Source organism: Apodemus sylvaticus, chromosome 20 (genome assembly GCF_947179515.1).
Source record: "Apodemus sylvaticus chromosome 20, mApoSyl1.1, whole genome shotgun sequence".
NCBI classification, from domain to species: domain Eukaryota; kingdom Metazoa; phylum Chordata; class Mammalia; order Rodentia; family Muridae; genus Apodemus; species Apodemus sylvaticus.
This window is the reverse complement of record NC_067491.1, coordinates 53,756,079-53,778,320: the sequence shown is the minus strand read 5'-3', so window position 1 is coordinate 53,778,320 and position 22,242 is coordinate 53,756,079. Positions and strand designations below refer to the sequence as shown.

Sequence of the window (22,242 nt, the reverse complement as noted above, 5' to 3'; positions counted from 1 at the left end):
AACTGCATGGTATTGGTACAGTGACAGGCAGGCAGATCAATGGAACAGGATTGAAGATCCAGAAATGAACCCACACACCTATGGCCACTTGATCCTGGACAAAGGGGCTGAAAACATCCAATGGAAAAAAGATAGCCTTTTCAACAAATGGTGCTGGTTCAACTGGAGGGCAGCATGCAGGAGAATGCGAATTGATCCATCCTTGTCTCCTTGTACTAAGCTCAACTCCAAATGGATCAAGGAACTCCATATAAAGCCAGACAGTCTGAAGCTAATAGAAAAGAAACTGGGGAAGACCCTTGAGGACATCGGTACAGGGGGAAAGTTCCTGAACAGAACACCAATAGCTTATGCTCTAAGAGCAAGAATTGACAAATGGGACCTCATAAAATTACAAAGTTTCTGTATTTCTTCTTATGGTAGCCCTGCTTTTCTTCCTTTACCAAGAAGCATGATTTTCCTGAAGAGCTTTCCCAAGGCCTTCTGCATGTCCTTGTTCCTCAGGCTGTAGATGAAGGGGTTCAGCATTGGAGTGACCATGGTGTACATCAACGAGGCAAATAGACTTATTCTAGAAGATGATGTGACTGCAGAGCTAAGGTAGACCCCAAGACCATTGCTATAGAAAAGGAAGACCACCATGATATGAGACCCACAGGTAGAGAAGGCTTTGTACTTGCCCCCAGCTGAAGGAATTCTTAGGATGGAGGAAAAAATCTGAGAATATGACAATAGAATCCCAGAGAATGGGAAACCAGCTATGACTATAGTTATAGAATATATCACAATGTTATTAACAAGGGTGTCAGAACAGGCAAGCTTCAAGACTTCAGGAAGATCACAGAAAAAGTGTGGAATTTCCATGTTTGTACAGAAGGATAGCCTTAATACAGTCAAGGTCTCAGGCAGGGAACTCATGACACTGACTATCCATGACCCAAGAGCCAGCATCACACAAAAGCAAGAATTCATGATGACCACATAGTGCAGGGGATGGCAGATGGCCACAAAGCGGTCATAGGCCATCACTGCTAGGAGTAAATTGTCCAGGCATCCAAACACAATGAAAAAAAATATCTGTGTGATGCAGCCTGTGAAAGAGATGAGTTTGCTTTGTGTGTGGATATTCTGCAGAGCCTTTGGGATGGTGGTGGAGGTGAAGCCGATATCAGCTATGGACAGGTTGGAGAGGAAAAAGTACATGGGCACGTGCAGGTGGGGGTCTGATATGATGGCCAGGATGATGAGCAAGTTGCCTGTGATGGTGACCAGGTACACAGAAAGAAGCAACCCAAAGAAGAAGGACTGCAGGTCAGAGTCTTCTGTGAATCCCAGGAGGAGAAAATTTCTGTCTCCTGTTTGGTTTTCTTTTTCCATAGGACTGCTGGGATTACCCAAAAAGGAGAGAAAAACACAACAGAAATTCATCTCATGCAGATTCTGCTAATTAATGCTAATATATTTTATTAAAACTTAAGGTATTAGCTGGGCATTGTGGCCCAGCACTTGGAAGGTAGAGGCCGGCAGATGTTAGTGAGTTTGAACTTACAGTCTGTTGTACACAGAGAGTTCTATGACAACCAGAGCTAAGTAGACAGACTCTGTCTCAAAATACCCCAAACGAAAACAACAAAAAAAAGCCCCACAAAACCCCAAGGTATTATGCTGGTAAGAATACTCAGTGTGTAAAGGCCCTTTCTGCCAAGACTGATGACTGGATTTTTTTTAAGTGGATATTTTCTTTATTTACATTTTAAATGTTTTCCCCTTTCCAGGTCTCCCCTTTGGTAAACCCCTATCCCATCCCCTCTCCACATGCCTCTATGAGGGTGCTCCCCCACCCACCCAGCCACTCCTGTTTTCCTGCCCTGGCATTCCTCTGCACAAGGGTATTGAACACCTTCAGGACCAAGCACTGCTCCAACCACTGATGTCCAACAAGGCCATCCTCTGCCACATATGCAGCTGGAGCCGTGGGTTCCTCCATGTGTAGTCTTTGGTTGGTGGTCCAGTCCCCAGGAGCTGGTGGGGGGAGTCTTGCCTGTTGACAATGCTGCTCCCCACATGGGAATGCAAACCCTCTCAGCTCCTTCAGTCCCTTCTCCATCTCCTCTATTGTGGACCCCACTCTCAGGCCAATGGTTGGCTGCAAGCATCTGTCTCTGTATCTGTCAGGTTCTGGCAGTGATTCTCAGGATACAGCTATATCAGGATCCTGTTAGCAAGCATTTCTTGGCATCCAGGTTTGGTGACTGTATGAGGGATGGATCCCCAGGTGGGGCAGTCTCTGGATGGCCTTTCCTTCAGTCTCTGCTCTACACTTTGTCTCCATATTTTCTCTTGTGAGTATTTTGTTCCCTCTTTTAAGAAGCACTGAAGCATCCACACTTTGATCTTCCTTCCTGTTGGGCTTCATATGGTCTGTGAATTGAATGCTTGGTATTCTGAACTTGGTGCTAATATCTGGTGACTGGATTTTGATTTCTAGCCTGTACATAGTGTAAAGAGAGATCTAACTTTTTCAAGTTGCCTTTTGACCTCTATACACATGCCATGACATGTGTGTGCATGCACAAACATAGAATAAATAAATAAATTTAGGAGCTGGAAAGATGGCTTGGCAGTTAAGGGTCCATACTACTTTTACAGAGGACCTGGATTTAGGCCACAGTACCCATGGAGTAACAGCTCAAAGCCGCCTATAACTCCAGTTCTAGGAGATCTGATACCCTCCTCTGGTTTTGGCCAGGACGAACACTCATGCATCATATGTAAACACAAACACATACATACACACACACACATACACACACACACACACACATACACACACACACACACACAGTAAAAAATATGCAGAATTAAAAATACCTTAGCATCTTTAAAATATATATAATAAAAATTTAAAAGTAAAACCAAAGTACCTGGGACCATTCATGTAGTAGTCATTGATTGTGGGTAGTCCTTTGATCTGTGGCTGGTGATCTATTGTTAGCGCTGTCATCTAAAAATGCTGCCTGTAGATCAATGGCTCTCAGTGTCCTCTGGAGCAGCATCTTCAGCATCTCTCTACTTGTTAGAAATTGGCATTTGGAACCCTTCACACCAACCGAGTCCCACGTATTTTGTGGAGCCAGCGATCTGACCTCCCTAGGGGATTCTGATGTCTACTCACATAGGTAGGTCTCAGCTCTGCTGTCCTAAGCAAACCCTCATCAGCATCCCTGATGGCAACTTTGGCGTGTCCTGTCTAATGAATGTGTGAATGGGAATTTCCTAAGTCTACAATGATTTGTAAAACATTGAATATCTTTGTTTTATTGTGGTGTTTTCCGTGTGTTTGTAATTTGTGAATGTCACATATTCTGGTCCTGGTGTGCGCTTGTTCACAATGATTGATGTCCCCTTTTCATTTAATCATTATTTAGATTTTCTTTACATGGCACCTTTTATTAGATGAGTTCTATGACATATAATTTCTAAGCGTAAAGAATGCAGTTCCTAAGTCTTGGTTCATTTTCCGTTATGACTACTGTTGAGCACTTTCTCTTTTTCCACTGTTGGGAGGAAGCTGCGAAGCATCGTTGCTCTGTCCTTGAGCTACATCTTCAGTCCTTTGATTCTCATTACATAAAAGTTTTCTAAATGCAAGCGAGTTGTTAAATCCTGTCCATTTTGGACATTTACATGAGTTCCCAGTTTTATCTATTACAAATAGAGTTTAGTTAAATTTGAAGTTTCAACTTTTGTCTTTTGTGACAATCTGTGGGAATATTCTGAGTTGTTAAAAGTTCATATACAGGAAACAAGTAAGAAACCCAATAAGAATAAAGTAAATGTACACAGTACATGCTTGCATGCAACACACATGCACACACAACACACATACACACACATACACACATACACACCACACACATATACACACAATTACACACACACATACACACACCACATACATAGACATACAAATAACACACACATACATACATACCACACATACACACATACAACCACTTATAACCACACACACCACACACATGCACACACACCAAATATACACACAGCACACATACACACAGGAATTTCCGCACACATACACCACACATACACACACACACACAAAGCAATACACAACCACATATATCACAGACACACCACACAAACACACACACATACATATCACTCACTCTCACACACACACACACAAATATACACACACACACACACACACACACCTCAACAGAGAACAGATTGTAAGATATTCTTATATAATTAAAATTTTGTGTGCCAGTTAGATGGCTCAGTAGGTAAAGGCACTTGTCATCAAGGTTGTGTTCTGAGGTCAGACACTGAGACCTGAGTAGTAGAAGGAGAGAACAAATTCCTGGAAGTTGTCCTCTGACCTCCACATGCATGTTGTGGACTATTTGAAATATGTCTTTAAATTTATTTGATTCCATCAAATGTATAAGTTAATTCTGAAAAGGTCAATATTTAATATGTAATACTACTAATAGATAAAAGAAAAACAATAAAATCTACCTGTTTTAATGAGGTGCATTAGTTTATTTCTGAACTTTCTTATAATTTATTAGTTTTGGTTGAAGCTCATGACATGACAATCAAGCACAGAGAGATGGCTCAGTGGTTAAAAGCACACACTTATAGGGAATGTGTACTTGGCTCCTGCCTTTATGTTATAGGCCCACAACTGCCATAATTCCAGAATAGGTTGCAGGGGAGTGGGGAATTCAATGTCCTCTTCTGGCTTTCACAGGCACTACACTCACCCACACTGGATGCACACACACACACACACACACACACACACAAACACACACACACACACACAGGATTTTAAGAAAAAACAATAACAATGTAGCATATTCTCCACATTGCATTATCATTTCTCCTTCATGTGCTATTCTATTCATTTGAAATTCCAAGCACATTGTCAATATGGAGTTGCTGGTTTTCTTTTCTATTTCTTTCAAAGGAATAACCCTGGAGTTGTACAATATCACATGATGCTCACTTTCACATTAAATTGCAAGCCATGTAATTTTTATCACATGTATTTTATGAATATTTTAGAAAGTTTTAGTACAATTATGACTAAGTGTGTATAGTCAACTTTTTAGATGATATGATGTTAAATCCAATTCTATATTCTCAAATTCCAAACATTAGGTGTAGAACAAGCTGATGACTTGGGCTATTTTAGGAAGACATGAATATATAAATAATAATAAACTTAAACATGGATATGCATAATATTTGAGGTTAGAAATGTTTTCTGAATACTGTCTTTGATCGATGAAAGAGAATTAAATTCCAGCAGTCAGAATGGCAATCTAGAGAAATGGAAATGAGGAAATGTGTTGTAGACTTCACATCTAAAAAATCACTTATTTGGTTAATATTTAATTAATATTAAAAAGCTAATAAATTTTACCTATGAATCCTTAATTTCAAGTCATAGAAGTATCAATGCTTTATTGGAAAGAACAGAGAAAGTTAAGGATTCATAAAAGGAAATGTAAAGTAAGTAATAAAATATTTGAATTTCTCTCTCTCTCTCTCTGTGTGTGTGTTTACATATTTGTGTGTGAATGTGTGGGAGCCTGTGTGTCATAATGCATATCAATCTTGGCCTTACATTTTGTTGAGAGGCTATGTTTTTTTGTTGCTGCATAAGCAGGCTAGCTGAAATGCAAGCTTCTTGGGAGTCTACAGTTTCTACTTCCCATGTTAGAGTAGAACACTATATTTTAGACCATCCTATTATTTACATACATGCGTTTTGAAATTCTGAAATCATGTTTCTGGTTTTGTGTGTGTGTGTGTGTGTGTGTGTGTGTGTATGTGTGTGTGTGTGTGTAGCCTTGGTTGTCCTGGAACTCACTCTGTAGACTAGGCTGGCCTAGAATTCAGTAATCTGCCTGCGTCTGCTTTCCAAGTGCTGGGATTAAAGGTATGTGCCACCACTGCCTGGCATGAACTCAGGTTCTTATGATTATGCAGCAAGTGCCATCTTCCCAGAAACCGACATTTTTATAGAGAAAGAAAAAAATGCAGTACCTTTAGACAAAGGACACGGGCGGTTGAGAAAAAGCTGTGAAAACTTCAGAGTTAACAGAATGATTTACATCCAGAAGTTGAGTGCTATCTGAACTAGATTCTAGAAGCAGGAGGAGATGAAATGAAATGAAGCTGAGAGGAAGAGAAATTGGGAAGGACGTAAGGACAGATTGCACGGAATACCACGTGAGCAGACACTCCTCATTGCCTGGCACTCTTTTGGGTCCCAAGCTTCATTCTTTGAGAACTCTGACTCCATTCATACCTGCTTCCCGTCAGGACCTCCCAAGGTCGTGTGGTATCTGCATCCTCCCTTCTTTCCTGAGTGGCAGATGTTCGGCTAAGCTCCCAGGCAAGCAGGGTGTTGACATCAAGCGACAGTGATGGTACAGTTGAACTCACTGATCTCTTGGACTACAATGTGGGTGGGTGGATTAAATGGGAAACAGTGTTTGAGTGCCTCTGTGTTGAATTCCCAAAGCAACTCATTAAACTAGTTGTTCCATTATCATAATATTCTCTGAAGAGTTTATTTCACACAGGTGAGGAAAATAAGTACAAAGATTATATGTATGTGTTGTGTGCGTGTGTGCATGTGTGTGTGTGTGTGTGTGCGTGTGTGCGTGCATATGTATTATCCTAAAGAGTATATCTCGTTTGCCAGGCATATTTCTCTTTTCTCCTGGACTCTTTGCCCATGATGTCCTTTCTTCCTCAACTGATCTTCATTTTTTAATTACTTTTTCCTGTTATTGTCAATCTGTGTACATGTCAATATGCGAGATGGAATTGTCTATCAAGCATATCAGCAGGCAGAGTTTAAAGCTCATGTGAGCCTGAGTGCCACATGTGGAACTGGAGACACAGATCAGATTGGCTTAACCTGAAAGAGTTGTGGTGACTTTGTAATTGTCTTAGCTAGGGTTCTTGTTGCTCTGATGAAATACCATGTCTCAAACCACTTGGGCAGTAATGGATTTATTTTGCTTCCATTTTCAGATCATTGCTCATCATCAAGGAAGTCAGGACAGGAACTCAAACAAGGCATGAACCTAGAGGCAGGATCTGATGCAGAGGTCATGAAGGAGTGTTCCTTACTGCCTTATTCCTCATGTCTTGCTCAGCTTGGTTTCCTATAGAACTCAGAACCACCACCTTGGGGTGTCCCTACCAACAATGAACTGGCACCTCCCACATTAATCACTAATTGAGTAAAAATCCTAAGACTTGTCTCTACCCCGATTATATGGAGACACTGTTTTGACTGAGTTTTCCTCTTTCCAGATGACTATAGCTTGTGTCAAGATGTCATAAAACTAGCCATCACAATTATAATTCTTCCTCAAGTCTGAAGGTACTGTGTAGATACAATTTCAGACATGTTCATAGTAAAGAGCAGAAAAAGGAAGATTTGTTCAATGATGATGGGTTGGCTTATTCAAATATGTAATGGGTTTGCTTCTGTGTGGTTGGACTCTACAGGGATCATGCATTGCTTATTCAAATAAGTCCATTGGTTGGTCCTCAGGACTCCAGGCCACAGGAGGCTCATCCCTTCTATAGGAACCATTGGTAGTTAATTATTGTTGGGAGCAAGGCTGTTAGTTTCAGACTTTCACGAAAGTGGAGCCAAAGCACTGGTGAGCCAATGGTGGGTGAGATCACACCTTGATAAGAACTGCTTAGATTTGCATAAGCATGCATGGCCTTTTCTTAAACTCTACCCATATCTTGGGACCCCCAAAGAATGAGTTATGGGGGAGGCATTAATGATTCCCTTTCATCCTCTTCACAATGTGGGCACATTGAATAAATCTTTCCCTTTTCTGCTTTTCACTATTAACTTGTTTGTTTTAATTGGCATATGGGGAATGAAGAGAAGAACCTGGCTTATGGCCCAAACTCCAGTTTGGGAGCATTACCTCCAGTACTGTCATAAACAACACAATTAGTATCAACTTGAAGTAGAAATTTCTGGTTTCTTTGGAGACTCATTTGTGTCATGTGATTTTGGGTTTTTTTTGGAAACTCTCTTTTGAGAGGATGTTTTACTGAGACCAGACATGTGATGTTTTCCTGGAAGCAGCCTGGAAAAGAGCATGCATCGTTTTGCTAGAGCGGATGCTTGAGAGAACATGAGATCTTTGGAAAGGGGGTAGCACAAGAGGGAGAATGAGAATGCTGTGTGGTATTGGTTCACCTGGCCATTCTTTGGTTGTCATCCTTGGGATTTGCTGATCCTGGTCTTTGCTGACACTGATGCTTTGTGGTTTCGGTTCGCCTTGCCATTCTTTGCTGGTCATTGTTTGTGACATCATAGAAAGAAACTCCACCATAGAACTTTTGGTAGTGTTCAAGCAGCCTCTTGTGGCTTCCACAGACTCGGGCCAATTGGCAGAGCTCATGGTTTCTTCTGGATTGAGCTGCTGTTGCCGATTTGTGTGAACTAAATTGCTGATGTCCTGACCATGCAGACTGGATTTGCTCCAAAGAACTGTTTCTAAACAGGTCCACATCCTGCTTTACTCTATTAACCTTTCCTTTCACTACCTTTGGTGGGCAATGGGCTAGAAGGGAGTTTAAAGCATTTAAGTACCCTTATTAAAATGGGTTTTGAAAAATATAAACCTACACCATCTCCTTTGTTTCATCCTATTGAAAATATGGTGAAAATTTGGGCTCTCTATTTGAGCATTTAACGCAAGACATTTAGTATATGTTATATGTAAAACTGTTTTGGAACATCTAATGGATGCAAGCTAATGCTCCATAATCTGCTCTCTTTTTCAGACCAAAGCCCATCTTTCATTTATTCACTACTTCCTAGAGATTGCATATCAGTATGATCATTTACTCCAAGTTCTCTTTTGATCATTCCATGAATCAGCATGTTAGGACCCAGCCCTTTGACACTTAGAAACTAAACTACAGAGCACATTCAAGGCAAATGAGACACACAGAAAGTACATTGCTTTTTTTCTTTTTTCTATTTTTTAAAAAAAAATTATTTTTTTATTCGATATATTATTTACATTACAAATGATTTCCCCTTTCTTGGATCTCCCCTCTCCAAAAGTCCCATAAGCCCTCTTTTCTTCCCCTATTCCCCATCAACCCCTTCTGGCTTCCCTGTCCTAGTACTCCCCTACACGGCTGCATTGAGCCTTTCCAGGACCAGGGGCCACTCCTTCCTTCTGCATCCTTGGGCATCATTTGATATGTGAATTGTTTCTTGGGTATTCTGAGCTTCTGGGCTAATAACCATTTATCAGTGAGTGCATACCATGAGTGTTCATTTGAGACTGGGGTACCTCACTCAGGATGACATTCTCCAGTTCCACCCACTTGCCTAAGAATTTCATGAATTCATTGTTTTTAATAACTGAGTAGTATTCCATTGTGTAAATATACCACATTTTCTGTATCAATTCCTCTGTTGAGGGACATCTGGATTCTTTCCAGCTTCTGGCTATTATAAATAGGGCTGCTATGAACATAGTGGAGCATGTGTCCTTACTAAATGTTGGAGCAACTTTTGGGTATATGCCCAGGTGTGGTATAGTTGGGTTCTCAGTTAGTACGATGTCTATTTTTCTGAGGAACCACTATACTGATATCCAGAGTGGTTGTACCACTTTGCAATTCCACCAGCGATGGAGGAATGTTCCTCTTTATCCACATCCTCACCAGCATCTGCTGTCACCTGAGTTTTTGATCTTAGCCATTCTGACTGGTGTGAGGTAGAATCTCCAGGTCATTTTGATTTGCATTTAAGGATTAAGGATGTTGAACATTTCTTTAGGTGTTGGTCAGCCATTTGGTATTCCTCAGTTGAGAATTCTTTGTTTAGCTCTATAACCCATTTTTTCAATAGGGTTATTTGGTTCTCTGGAGTCTAACTTCTTGAGTTCTTTGTATATATTGGATATTAGCTTTCTATCAGATGTAGGATCGTTATAGATCTTTTCCAAATCTGTTGGTTGCTGTTTTGTCCTGTTGACAGTGTCCTTTGCCTTACAGAAGTGTTGCAATTTTGTCAGTTCTTGATCTTAGAGCATAAGCTATTAGTGTTCTGTTCAGGAAAATTTCCCCTGTGCCCATGTGCTCCAGGCTTTCCCCCATTTTCTCTTCTATTAGATTTAGTGTATCTGGTTTTATGTGGAGGTCCTTGATCCACTTGGACTTGAGTTTTGTACAGGGAGATAAGAATGGTTCAATTTGCATTCTTCTACATATTGACTGACAGGTGAACCAGTACCATTTGTTGAAAATGCTGTCCTTTTCCCGTTGGATTGTTTTAGCTTCTTTGTCAAAGATCAAGTGACCATAGGTGTGTGATTTCGTTTCTGGATCTTCAATTCTATTCTATTGATGTTGGGTTCCATAGCTGCCTGCAGCTATTATGAAGTGGATTTCTGGAACAGAAGCGGAGGGATGAATAGGGAAGGGGCGAAAAGAATGAGGGCTAAGACAATATTTTACTGATCAAAGCCTCAAACTTTAATGGCGCCAGACCTTTTAACAGTTTGGGCAAACCCTTCCCCTCAGACTCCAGGCTGAGTTCTGGTGGAAGTTGTTTAGTTTCTCTTGGAGGTCCTTGTCTTGACTGCTCCAGCAGCTGGGTGGGTCACCTGATTAATTCAGGAATTCCTAGACCTGGAGGAACAATGAACTTAACCTTTACTTCGAGCACTCCACCCTAGGTGGAGCAGGATCCTGGCTATCTGGGAGATGTTAACCTTGACCATAGTCAAGTACACTCTTAGCACTCCACCCAAGGATAAATATTCTGCTTTAACCTACTTCCCTATTATGTCCTAAAGGCAGATTCCTGCCTGAAGCCAGGGATTGTCCTTGACCAAAGTCAAACTCAAACCTTGTGCATGACTGCCCCAATATGGCTCTGTACATATTGATCTACCTGCCTGTCTTGTACCAATACCATGCAGTTTTTATCACTATTGCTCTGTAGTATAGCTTGAGGTCAGGAATGGTGATTCTGCTAGAGGTTCTTTTATTGTTGAGAATAGTTTTCACTATCCCGGGATTTTTGTTATTCCAGATAAATTTGAAAATTGCTCTTTCTAACTCTATGAAGAATATAGGTCGGAATTTTGATGGGGATTGCAAAGAATCTGTAGATTGCTTTCAGCACGATGGTCATTTTTACTACATTAATTCTATCCATTAGCATTGGAGTTCTTTCCATCTTCTGGCGTTTTCTTTAATTTCTTTCTTCAGAGACTTGAAGTTTTTGCCATACAGATCTTTCAGTTGTTTGAAGTTTACTTCAAGGTATTTTCTTTGACCAAATGTGTCAATATCTTCTGTGGTATCTTCTACACCTGAGAGTCTCTCTTCCATCTCTGTATTCTACTGCTGATGCTTGCATTTGTTGTTCCTGTTCTCTTCCCTAGGTTGTCCATCTTCAGGATTCCCTCCGTTTGTGTTTTTTTTTCATTGCTTCTATTTCCATTTTCAAGTCTTGATCAATTTTATTTATTTTCTTCACTGTTTTGATTGTATTTTTCCTGTAATTCTTTAAGGGATTTTTTATCTTTTTAAAGGCCCCTCATGTTTGATAATATTTTATGCATTTTGATGTGGAATTTACTTATTTCCTCTTTAAAAGCTTATATCATCTTTATAAAACAGTGTCATCCTGACCTGGCTTTTGTTGTTTTCTTCTTTACCCATTCAGATTGCTTTAGTCTTTGTTTCTGTTGTAATAGGTATTGGGCAGCAGCATATTCTTTTTTTTTTATTTTTTATTTTTTATTAGATATTTTCTTTACTTATATTTCAATTTTTTGCCTTTCCTGGTTTCCCCTCTGGAAACCCCCTATCCCATCCCCGCTCCCCCTGCTCACCAACCCACCCACTCCCACTTCCCTGTCCTGGTATTCCCTTATACTGGGACATCAAGCCTTCATAGGACCAAGGGCCTCTCCTCCCTTTGATGTCAAACAAGACCATCCTCCACTACATTTGCAGCTGAAGCCATGGGTCCCTCCATGTGTACTCTTTGGTTGGTGGTTTAAGTGCCTGGGAGCTCTAGGGGGTCTGCTTGGTTCATATTGTTGTTCTTCCTATGGGGCTGCAAACCCCTTCAGCTCTTTGGGTCCTTTCTTTCTTTTTTTTTTTCAGTATGATAAACATTAGGTTTTTTTCTTTCTTTCTTTTTAATTCAATATGTTTTTTATTTACATTTCAAATGATTTCCCCTTTTCTAGACCCCCACTCCCCAAAAGTCCCATCAGCTCCCTTCCCTCCCCCTGTTTTCCCACCCAACCCTTCCCACTTCCCTGTTCTGGTTTTGCCCTATACTGCTTCACTGAGTCTTTCCAGAACAAGGGGCCACTCCTCCGTTCTTCTTGTACCTCATTTGATGTGTGGATTACGTTTTTGGTATTCCAGATTTTTAGGTTAATATCCACTTATTAGTGAGTGCATACCATGATTCATCTTTTGAGTCTGGGTTACCTCACTTAGTATGATGTTCTCCAGCTCCATCCATTTGCCTATGAATTTCATGAATTCATTGTTTCTAATGGCTGAACAGTACTCCATTGTGTAGATATACCACATTTTTTGCATCTACTCTTCTGTTGAGGCAGCGGATTCTTGATGATTCTGATGTGGAAGGGCTTTGGTGTACATCTGTGGGCTGTAAAGTTCTAGCTCAGCAAGTCTGATGAAGGTGGGCAGAGAGGTGGTGGGAGAATGGAGGTGTGGGGAGGGTGTTTGTCTAGCAGCCTGCTCAGGGCAGCTATGGACCCTCCAGTGGACTCAGTGCAGGGCAGGGGAAATGGGTTCAGTCTGTGTTTAATTTCTAATACTCACATGGTGTCTCACAATTTGTGACTTCAGTTGCAAAGGGTCTGATACCCTCTTCTGGCCTGTATCCACTCTGGCACGTGGTGAGCAGAAATGCATAGAAGCAAATACTCATAAGTACAAAATAAAAAAAAATGAAAAAGAAATCCGTTTTATCAGACATTAAATAGTGAAAGATAGACCCCCGGTTACCCCCTTCCACATTTCTTCCCCTTCTTTTTCCTCTTCTCCTCTGAGTGAATGGTAGACTCCTGGGTATTCCCCCATCCTGGCACATCACATCTCTGAGAGGCTAGGCACTTCCTTTCCTACTGCTGTCAGACAAGGCAGCCTAAGTAGAAGAGCATATCCCACATACAGGATATCAAGTATAACAGGACTGACCCCATGGTTGAATTAGGTAAGGGTGAAGGAAGCTAAAGAGAAGGACAATCCTGTATGAGCTCCAGCAGTCTCATTTAATTGGGTCCCCTGAGAAAACACTGGATAACTAAACAGGCATCATACACCAGCTGATATGAGCCCCAACACACATACAGTAGAGGACTGCTGGGTCTGGGTTCATTCAGAAATGAAGTACCTAACCATCAAGAGACTGGAAGCCCCAGAGAGTTTAGAGTTGGGGGTTGGATGGGCACATCCATATGGAGATAGGGGTGTAGGGAGGAGGTGCAGGATGTGGAACAGTCAGAGGGTAGACAGGGTTGTGGGGGAATAAAATATGGAGTGTAAAAAAATTAATTAATAAAAATATAGTATCAAGGATTGGTGCTTGCCCATGGGAAGGGTCTCATGTTGGGAGGTTATTCGTTTACCATTCTCTTATTCATCATAAACTCTCTTAACTTGTGCTTAAAATGTTCTTATACCTCAAAAGAATTTAAATATAACTTTATTGGATATGACCCTCTTGATAGTCTATTGCCAAACTTGAAATATATCATTCTATGTACTCCTGTATTTTAGTATTGCAGAGATATCTGATGTTATTCTGATTTTTCTGCCTTTAAGGGAGAGGTGGCCGTTCCCTCTACAGTTTTTAAAAACTTTTTATTTATTTTTTTGTAATTGCATACATAAATCTAATGTTTTTCATCACATCTTCTGCCAGCTTATACTCTCTAAATCTTCTTGGATCTCTTTCTAGTTGTCATATAAAGTTTATGGACATAAGCCACTATCAACTGGGGTGTAGACCATCTACCACAGGCCATCCCATTAAAGAAAACTGATTTTCCCTTCGTCAGTGCTAAGTAGCTCCTCAGGTACGGTTTTTGTCTCATGAGTCTTTCATCTCTCTACACTGGAGTGTTGACCATATTGGCTTGAGAGTGTCCAGGTCTCATGCCAAATGTCATAGTTGTGGAGACAGCCTTCTCTGATCATACGCACTTAAGGTTCTCAATGGTATTCACTGCTTCTGTCTTGGAAAGCATTCCCCTTTGATTTCATCAAATACCTTCTGCATAGATTTTGTGCTTCTCCCAGATCCATTTTCTCTCCCAACAATTCTTAGACTTTACCTCTTGATTGTCTATAACTATTCTTGCAAATTTGGTTGTATGATATTTTTTCCACTAATGTTTCTAAAGTGTATTTATTCAGTGTTGTTCTCCATTTCTGGTAGTCTTTCCACACACATTCAAATTTATTGGCGATGCTTTCTTTGCGTTTTAGATTAAACATATCAAACTTTCTATCATTAACATGTATATGTTTTTCAAAATCTCACTGTTTTTGCTGAATTTTTCTTTTATGTTGCTTTTGCAGCCACATATTGATTTCTGATACACATTTTGCATCTTTAGTGTCGACTTTCTTCTGTAAGTCCTTGATTGGTTTGTTATGTTTGTTTGTTTTCCTTTTGATGTTGTGGATTCCTTTTTCCTAGCAAACTTTTGAAATCTTTTTCTGAAACTTTCTTTCCTTCTGTCTTTTAAAATCAGTAATTGAAGACTGGGCATCTTCTTATTGAGCAGCCTAAATCTTTCAAAAGTTCAACCTGCAGATCCATTCAGACAATACACAATACTGCCACAGAAATGACATCAAACTATAAAAAAAAGAAGTAAACTAAAGATCAATTAAATAATACTCAATGTTACCAACGGTTATAAAATAGAAAATGATAAATCTACTTGGTATAAACTCAAAAATCATTTAGGGTAAAAGTAGAAGTGATAAATGGAGTAGGTAAAGTAAGAAGACTGGGAAACAAAAAATCAAGGTTAAGTAAAGAAGGAAAGGAGAAGACTGGAAGAAGAATAAAGCTTTTGCCTTTCCTTCTTCCACAAGGAAGTCATATGCTGGGGTCCTGAATGAATTATTGTTTTACCGATTCCCACTTTCAGTTCTCTACTTTTGTCAGCTTTGTGAGTTTCCAAAGCATTTCTCACTGGAAAAGAGTGTGTTTTCCTTATCCTGACTCACTGAGTCACAGTCAGCTTCTAGTTTGTCATCTCATCCAAAAGTCTGCAAGATTACTTAACTCAGCTTTTTTAGTTTGTATCAGTAAACTCCATTCTCTGAAAATTTTATACATGAATATAGTGTTATGATTACTTTTCCACCAGTCTCTTTTGTTTCCCTTTTACCCCTGACCCTTTCTTTAAAAATCTATTTTTTTTTTTAATATTCGGTTCTTGGATTTGTCCCACAGAGTGGAATTATATAAATATCTCCATTCTGGCCTCCCTCCAGACTCTCCCATGACCCTCTTCACCTTCAAGCCGATAGCAATCATCAATACATAACACTTTTCAGTTGACTGCATGTAGTGCTGACTAGTCACTATTGGATAACATATATGCACATTTTGTGTTTAATAGACATTATTGATATTCTTTCCTTAGTTTTTTTGATCTTTCCTTTTTTCCTTTATTTTTCCTGATTGTAAATCGAGTGGAGCAGAAAATTAAGTGGTTATTGTACATGAAATAATCATGTTTGTCTCTGGGTTGTTATTGACTGAAGGCAGAGCAGGTGAAGGTCATCGACCCCTCACCAGCAGTGGACTCCTCGATCAATAATGGAAGGAGATTCACAGAGCTCAGCACATCCCTTTCCTATCTGAAAGAATCCATGTATGTATTCTTTGTGATTGTATTCAAGTTTGATTTCTGTTGCTGTGATAAAATATTCTGACTAGAAACTGCACAGGGGATAAAGAGGTTTGTTTGTGTTTCAAATTTCAAGTTAAAATCCATCATTTATATATGTCTTCCAGTGCTGTGACCATACATTCAGAAGTTTGATTGCATCTTGTGCTTTCTAAGAAACTAAAAAGAGTAATTTGGAACCAAGTGTCTGCTGCAGAGGCTAAGAACATCCAGGAGCTTTATAGCCTGAGAACCAAGAGAGTTTACAGAGGACAGCAACTGCAGGAGAGAACCAGATTGACAGAACCTTGTACCACAAAAATAAAAACAACAAAAAACTATAACAAAAACCAAAACCAAAACAAAATAAAACAAAACCACAGAAAGAGTGGCAGGCAATGCTTAACTCCACTTTCCTTCTTCCTTGATTCAGGGAGTGATTCCCACCTGCTCCCAAGTCAGGTCCTTATTAAACAGGGAAAATGCCTTAGCAAGGATGTCCATAGATCCCTATTTAGCTCTGCAGGAAGCAGTGTACTCATGATGGAGCCCTGGAAGGCAGCTGGATCTCTGACACTCTTCAAAGTCAGCCTCCTTCAAGGGCCCCCAGCTCACCAGAAAGATGGGAACTTTGCAGCACCTGGTCTTCTAGGAATGGCTCCTCTTCATGCTTCCTTCTTATGTGTTTTCATTCAGAGAAGATAATGTTAGTGATGTTAAGGGAACTACTCTCAAGAAATTTCAATGGCATGCTTATCTAAATGAGAACTGATTATATCCAACACCAGTTAACACCACAATGCAGATGTGGGAATCTCCTGAGAGAGGGAGAATTTTCATCTTCCCCTGGAATGATACCACTGATTAGTTATCCAATAGCAAGTGGTCAGCTCTAGAAATAACACTGACAATACTGAAAGACTCAGTAATTTTTATTTGTATTTAATCATTTATTTGTAACAACAATGGTTAAAGAAGAGGAAACCATAAATTTTCTGTACAAAGAGGTATGGAGGGGGAGGGGAGAAATGATGTGAATACATTCTAAATAAATATTAAAAAATTTAAAATGAATAGGTAAAATCAAAATAGATATTTTTCACATTATAATAACACAGAATTATGTATAGATAGTAATATGATTGGTGAAAAGGGGGAGGTCAAAATTTCATTACTATATTTTCCTCTTTCAGTAAAAACATATTCATTTTATCTCATGTATGAGTGTTTTTGCCTGCATGTATTTATGTATATGCCTGATGTGGCAGATATCAGAAGAGGGTTTCAAATTTCATTGAAGTTGAGGTTGCAGGTTGCTGTGAGCAGTATTCTATGACCCATTGAGCTATGTCTCCAGCTTAAAATTTAAACTCTTAAACACAAGCTTTTTCATATACTTTTAGCTGTTTACATTTATACATTTATTTGGTCATAGTTGTGGATTATGATGCATATGTCAGAAGAAACACATGGGTTGTTTCATATCCTTGCCCTATCTTTATCCAATGTTAACATGTCACAGAACTGTAGTAAAATATCTCACTCACAATATTAGCAACTGTACCAGGCAAGCACACAGAACATTTCTATCAGAAAACATCATTATTATTGCCCTTTAAGGCTATTGGCCTCCTTTCTTTCCCAGCACTTGACACAAAAGAACTACTAGACCATTCGTTACTAATTCATTGTAGTCCCTCGGGCTTTATATATATGAGTTGAATATATCTAGACTATAAAGAGTCACCAAAAATATATTTATGTACATGCCTGATGCTGCATATATATATATAGGCTTTACATATACTAGTTGAATATATCTAGACTATAGTCACCAAAAATGGTGGCCTAAGTTCCCATTGGATATTTTCTGAGCAAGGATCATGAACAGAGTTTGATTCTGGATCCTACCTAAAGTTAGAAGGAGACAACTGATTACTCAAAGTAGTGCAGTCTTGTATTCACATGCATTGCGGCCTACACCACCCAGGGACACAAACACACATACACAATAATAACAGTAATAATGATGATGATAGCAATAATAATGAATTGAAAATACAAATAAAGTCAGAAACCATGTTTTGGCAGACAGAATACATAAAATTTCAAGTTGTAAAGTATAACAAAATAACAATGATGCATTGTGTATCTCAAGTTGTTAGAAGACTTGAATGCAGTCATAAATAAGATTGTAATTTAATTGACAAGCTCATTACTCTGAATTGGTCATGTGATTGAATTAAAATGTGATAGGAAAGTCAGTAAATGTGCTTAAATATGAAACAAAGCATTAATGAAATAATTAACATTCTAAGCAGTGGTTAGAAAGCACATTAATATCTAATGCCCACACTATCAGGATAAAGTTAAGATGGTGCCAAGCAAAGAAGAGCAGGCCAAACACAAACTTCAGCCTTTGGATTTTTTCAACTACAGTAAATAAAACAGCACTACTTGTCAAGCCTTGCCCCACTTCCTCCCAGAGGCACACTTGTTAATATGGCAGCAAAACAGCACAAAATAGATATTACTCTATAGACTATATGTCACATAGGAAGAAGTTATTTTGAAATGTTTCTGACCTATGTAATTTCAGTTCTGTGTTTGGAATAACTGCGGGAAGCCAGGGCAATTACAGAGGAGAAAAGTGGTACACAGCAGAGAGAATGAACATCTTAGTAATGTGGGTCGCTTATATCATATAGACAGCAAGAATGAGGATAATGGAAACTCCAGGGGATACATATGTGTAATTAGAAGATCTGTTTTACTTTACTTCTCCAAATATGTGTGTGTGGTATTGTGCCTGTTAGGTTAGGTATCTAGAAGGGTGAGAAGAGAGGGTTGCAGCCCTTGGAGCTTGAATTATAAGCAGGCATCAACTGTGATCATGGGTCCTAGGAACTAAATTTAGATCTTCTGGAGAGCAGGAAGTACTCTGCTACCTTTCAACAATCTCTCCAGACCCTCCACAAAATATTCAGATGTACCTCATCCTTATTTATGATCTGAAGACAGAGCCTCAGTCTTTGGCTCTGTGGCTTCACAGTCTGCAATCATGGAAACTTTAGCCAGTCCAATGATGCACTTTACAGTTTTCCTCCTAAGAGTCTTTCCAGAGCTCTTTTTACATCTTTATTCCTTAGACTATAAATGAAGGGGTTCAGCATGGGGGTGACCACGGTATACATGACTGAGGCTCCTGCAACAGAGTGTGAGCTTTGGACCAGAGCAGAACTGATGTACACTCCGAGGCCTGTACTATAAAATAAGGAGACGATGGAAAGGTGAGAGGCACAAGCAGAAAATGCCTTGTGCTTCCCTTGAACTGAGGAGATAGAACGTATGGAGGACACTATCTTGAAATAAGAGTAAAGAATACCACTGAGGGAAACAGCTGCCAATAGAACAGGTACAAGATCCATTATGAGGTGGCTTGAGAAGTTGTCTGAACATGTGAGTTGAGACAGCTGATTAAGCTCACAGAAGAAGTGTGGGATTTCCACATCTCTGCAGAAGGTCAACTGTAGCACAACTGAGCTCTGTAAGAAGGCATGTAGGATGCTAACAATCCAGGACAGCAGGACCAGCAGTATACAGAGCCGTTGGTTTACAATGACTGTGTAATACAGTGGGTGGCAGATAGCCACATATCGGTCGTAGGCCATCACAGCCAGGAGAAAGTTGTCCAATTCTGCAAAAACCAAGAAGGCACACATCTGGCTAATACAGTCTGCATAGGTGATGCTCTTGCTCTGTGTGTGTATGTTTGCCAGCATCTTTGGGACGGTGGTGGAGGTGAAACAGATGTCCACAAAGGACAGGTTACTGAGGAAAAAGTACATGGGTGTGTGCAGGGGAGACTGTGTGATGAAGGCCATGATGATGAGCAGGTTTCCAAGCACTGTTACCAGGTACATGGACAGGAACAGTGCAAAAATGAGGAACTGAAGGTGAGTGTTTTCTGAAAATCCAAGAAGAAAAAAACTTGAAATTCTTCTTGTTCTGTTCACTGATTCCATCAGTCACATGAGTCTATGAGACAAGATAAAGACAAGCTAGCAGGACTCTTCTTCTCACATTACTAATAGAGATGGCATGCTACATTTTGTGTTTCTGAATTGTTTCCATGGAATTGTTCCTCTTAAAGAGGCCCTCATGGTAATCATGATATTCCTTTCACTCTCTGAACCTTTCCATCTAAGTCATGTATTCTACAATTTTAATGAGAAATTATTATGAATACATAGTAATAGTCCTGAATATGGTCCAGGCTGTGGTTAGAGAGTTTATAAGTTGGTAACAACGAAAAGAACTTCATATATATGATTGAATAGAATATGGGGAAACAAAGAAATCAAAGCTCCTGCCTTTTGGGGGTGATCATATGACATATTTTTACATGTGTATAGATTTATCAGATTTCCCATTTTTAGTGACCACACAGTCTCTCTCTGCTCATTCTCTCCTCTCTCTCTTCTCTCTCTCTCCCTCCCTCTCTCTCTCTTGAAAGATAGAGAAAAAAGGCAGAGGGAGAGGGAGAGGATGAGGGAGAGAAAGAGGGAGAAAGAGAGGAGAGAGAGGGGAAGGGAGAGAAAAAATAGCATTAACAACTAAAACTATTTTATAGCAATTACCTTATAACAGAACAAGGACTGGTGATGCAGTGAAGAATATTAAAGCAGGCATAACTGAAAGGGAAGGTAGAAGCTGCCGTTATGTTACTGCCACACATGTGCATGTATATTTCTGTGATTTATACATTTTGAGAGAATCACACCCTAGACTTTCTGCATAGTAACCAGGTGACATTCTGACCAGATCATTCTGTGTAGTGGGATGTTCTGCATCTCATAGGATTCTTAGAAGCAACCCAGACTGTAATGAAACCTTTCTGTATGACAGATGAGCAATTCTAGATGCTGAAGAGCGAAAGTGCTTCATATTGAGAATTACAGTTTGACCTAAAAGTAAAATTGTTATTTCAGCACGGGCACAATTACAAATCCATGAAAAAGAACACAAAATAACATCCCAATGGATTCCCAATTATACAGTATTTTGCATGGTGTGAAACAGCTAATATGTATTATGAGCATACATTTTCTGATGTCTGTGGCTGCTATTGAGGGAGAAGATAGGCTTAGAAATACAAGAGAAATGGAGTAGATATATAATATATAATGACAGGTTTAGAGTACTACTAGAGCAATTCATAAGCAATGCATGAGCAAGTGTGCACACATAGTAAGTAGAGAGATACGTTAAGATGCACTAAGAAACTGAAACAGAAAAGGGCAGTGTTAATTAGTTAATTAGTTTTTTCATTAGTACCTTGAGATTATGGAGTTTTTTCATTTTAGTTTTTTCTAATACCATCACTGTTTTTTACTTATTCAAAGTGCCGTGGGTCATCGTGACATTTCTACATATTTATATAGAGTATCTCAATTATATTTCCCTCCTCTACTACATTTTATCATATGTCCTCTCTCTTACTCTCTTGAATTCCCATGCTTACAGTCCTACAAAGTTTTAGAATGGCATGTTTTCTTTGGTGTGATTAAGGGTAGGAAGCACAGGGAAGTGGAAGGAAGGGTAATCATGATGCCATGCATTGTTGCTACTATATTGTCATTGATTTTGGCTTTTAATTTATCCCTCGTAACTTCTACTACGCATAGGATACAGAGGCATAATTCCACACAAGTACACAGCATGCGATGATCATGGCAAGGGAGTAAGTGTTACCATTTGCTTCAACACTTATTACCTACTTATGTTGTAAGAATTCCCATTACTTTCTTATTAGTCTGTTTAAAAACCATGTAATAAATCACAGGTGTATGTTTTTAAAGCAATGTTTTATTTATTTCTATTTATTTTTATTTTATTTACATGTGGAAGTATATGTAATAAGTTTCACACTGTGATCCACTTGGCACATGGCAGATCATGAGGTCTTCAGCACTCATGAAGCATTATTTGGTAGCACTTTGAACCTCATTTTCTCCTCTTATTTTTTCTTTCCTAGACTTCAGTGACACCTTCTGCTTTATATAACTCTCATTTTAATTTTTGTTTAGTGTGTTTCAATATGAACCAAATATCTAAAAGAACAATTTTTTTTCATATTAAAAGGAGTAAGTAACTCAAAGTAAAAAATTTCAAGACTTGCAAGTAAGCAAATAAGATTTTAAAAACACATTTAAATACATGG

General features: G+C 39.3%; 2 protein-coding genes across 2 annotated transcripts; both read right to left on the bottom strand.

The window, feature by feature from the left end:
- Positions 1 to 414: 414 nt before the first annotated feature.
- LOC127670887 (olfactory receptor 7C2) lies at positions 415 to 1,377 on the bottom strand. Its single transcript, XM_052165470.1, has one exon. The coding sequence runs from the start codon at positions 1,375 to 1,377 to the stop codon at positions 415 to 417; it is 963 nt and encodes a 320-aa protein (XP_052021430.1).
- Positions 1,378 to 19,111: 17,734 nt separating this feature from the next.
- On the bottom strand, positions 19,112 to 20,044 carry LOC127671019 (olfactory receptor 8-like). The gene has a single exon (XM_052165686.1). The coding sequence runs from the start codon at positions 20,042 to 20,044 to the stop codon at positions 19,112 to 19,114; it is 933 nt and encodes a 310-aa protein (XP_052021646.1).
- Positions 20,045 to 22,242: the final 2,198 nt, after the last annotated feature.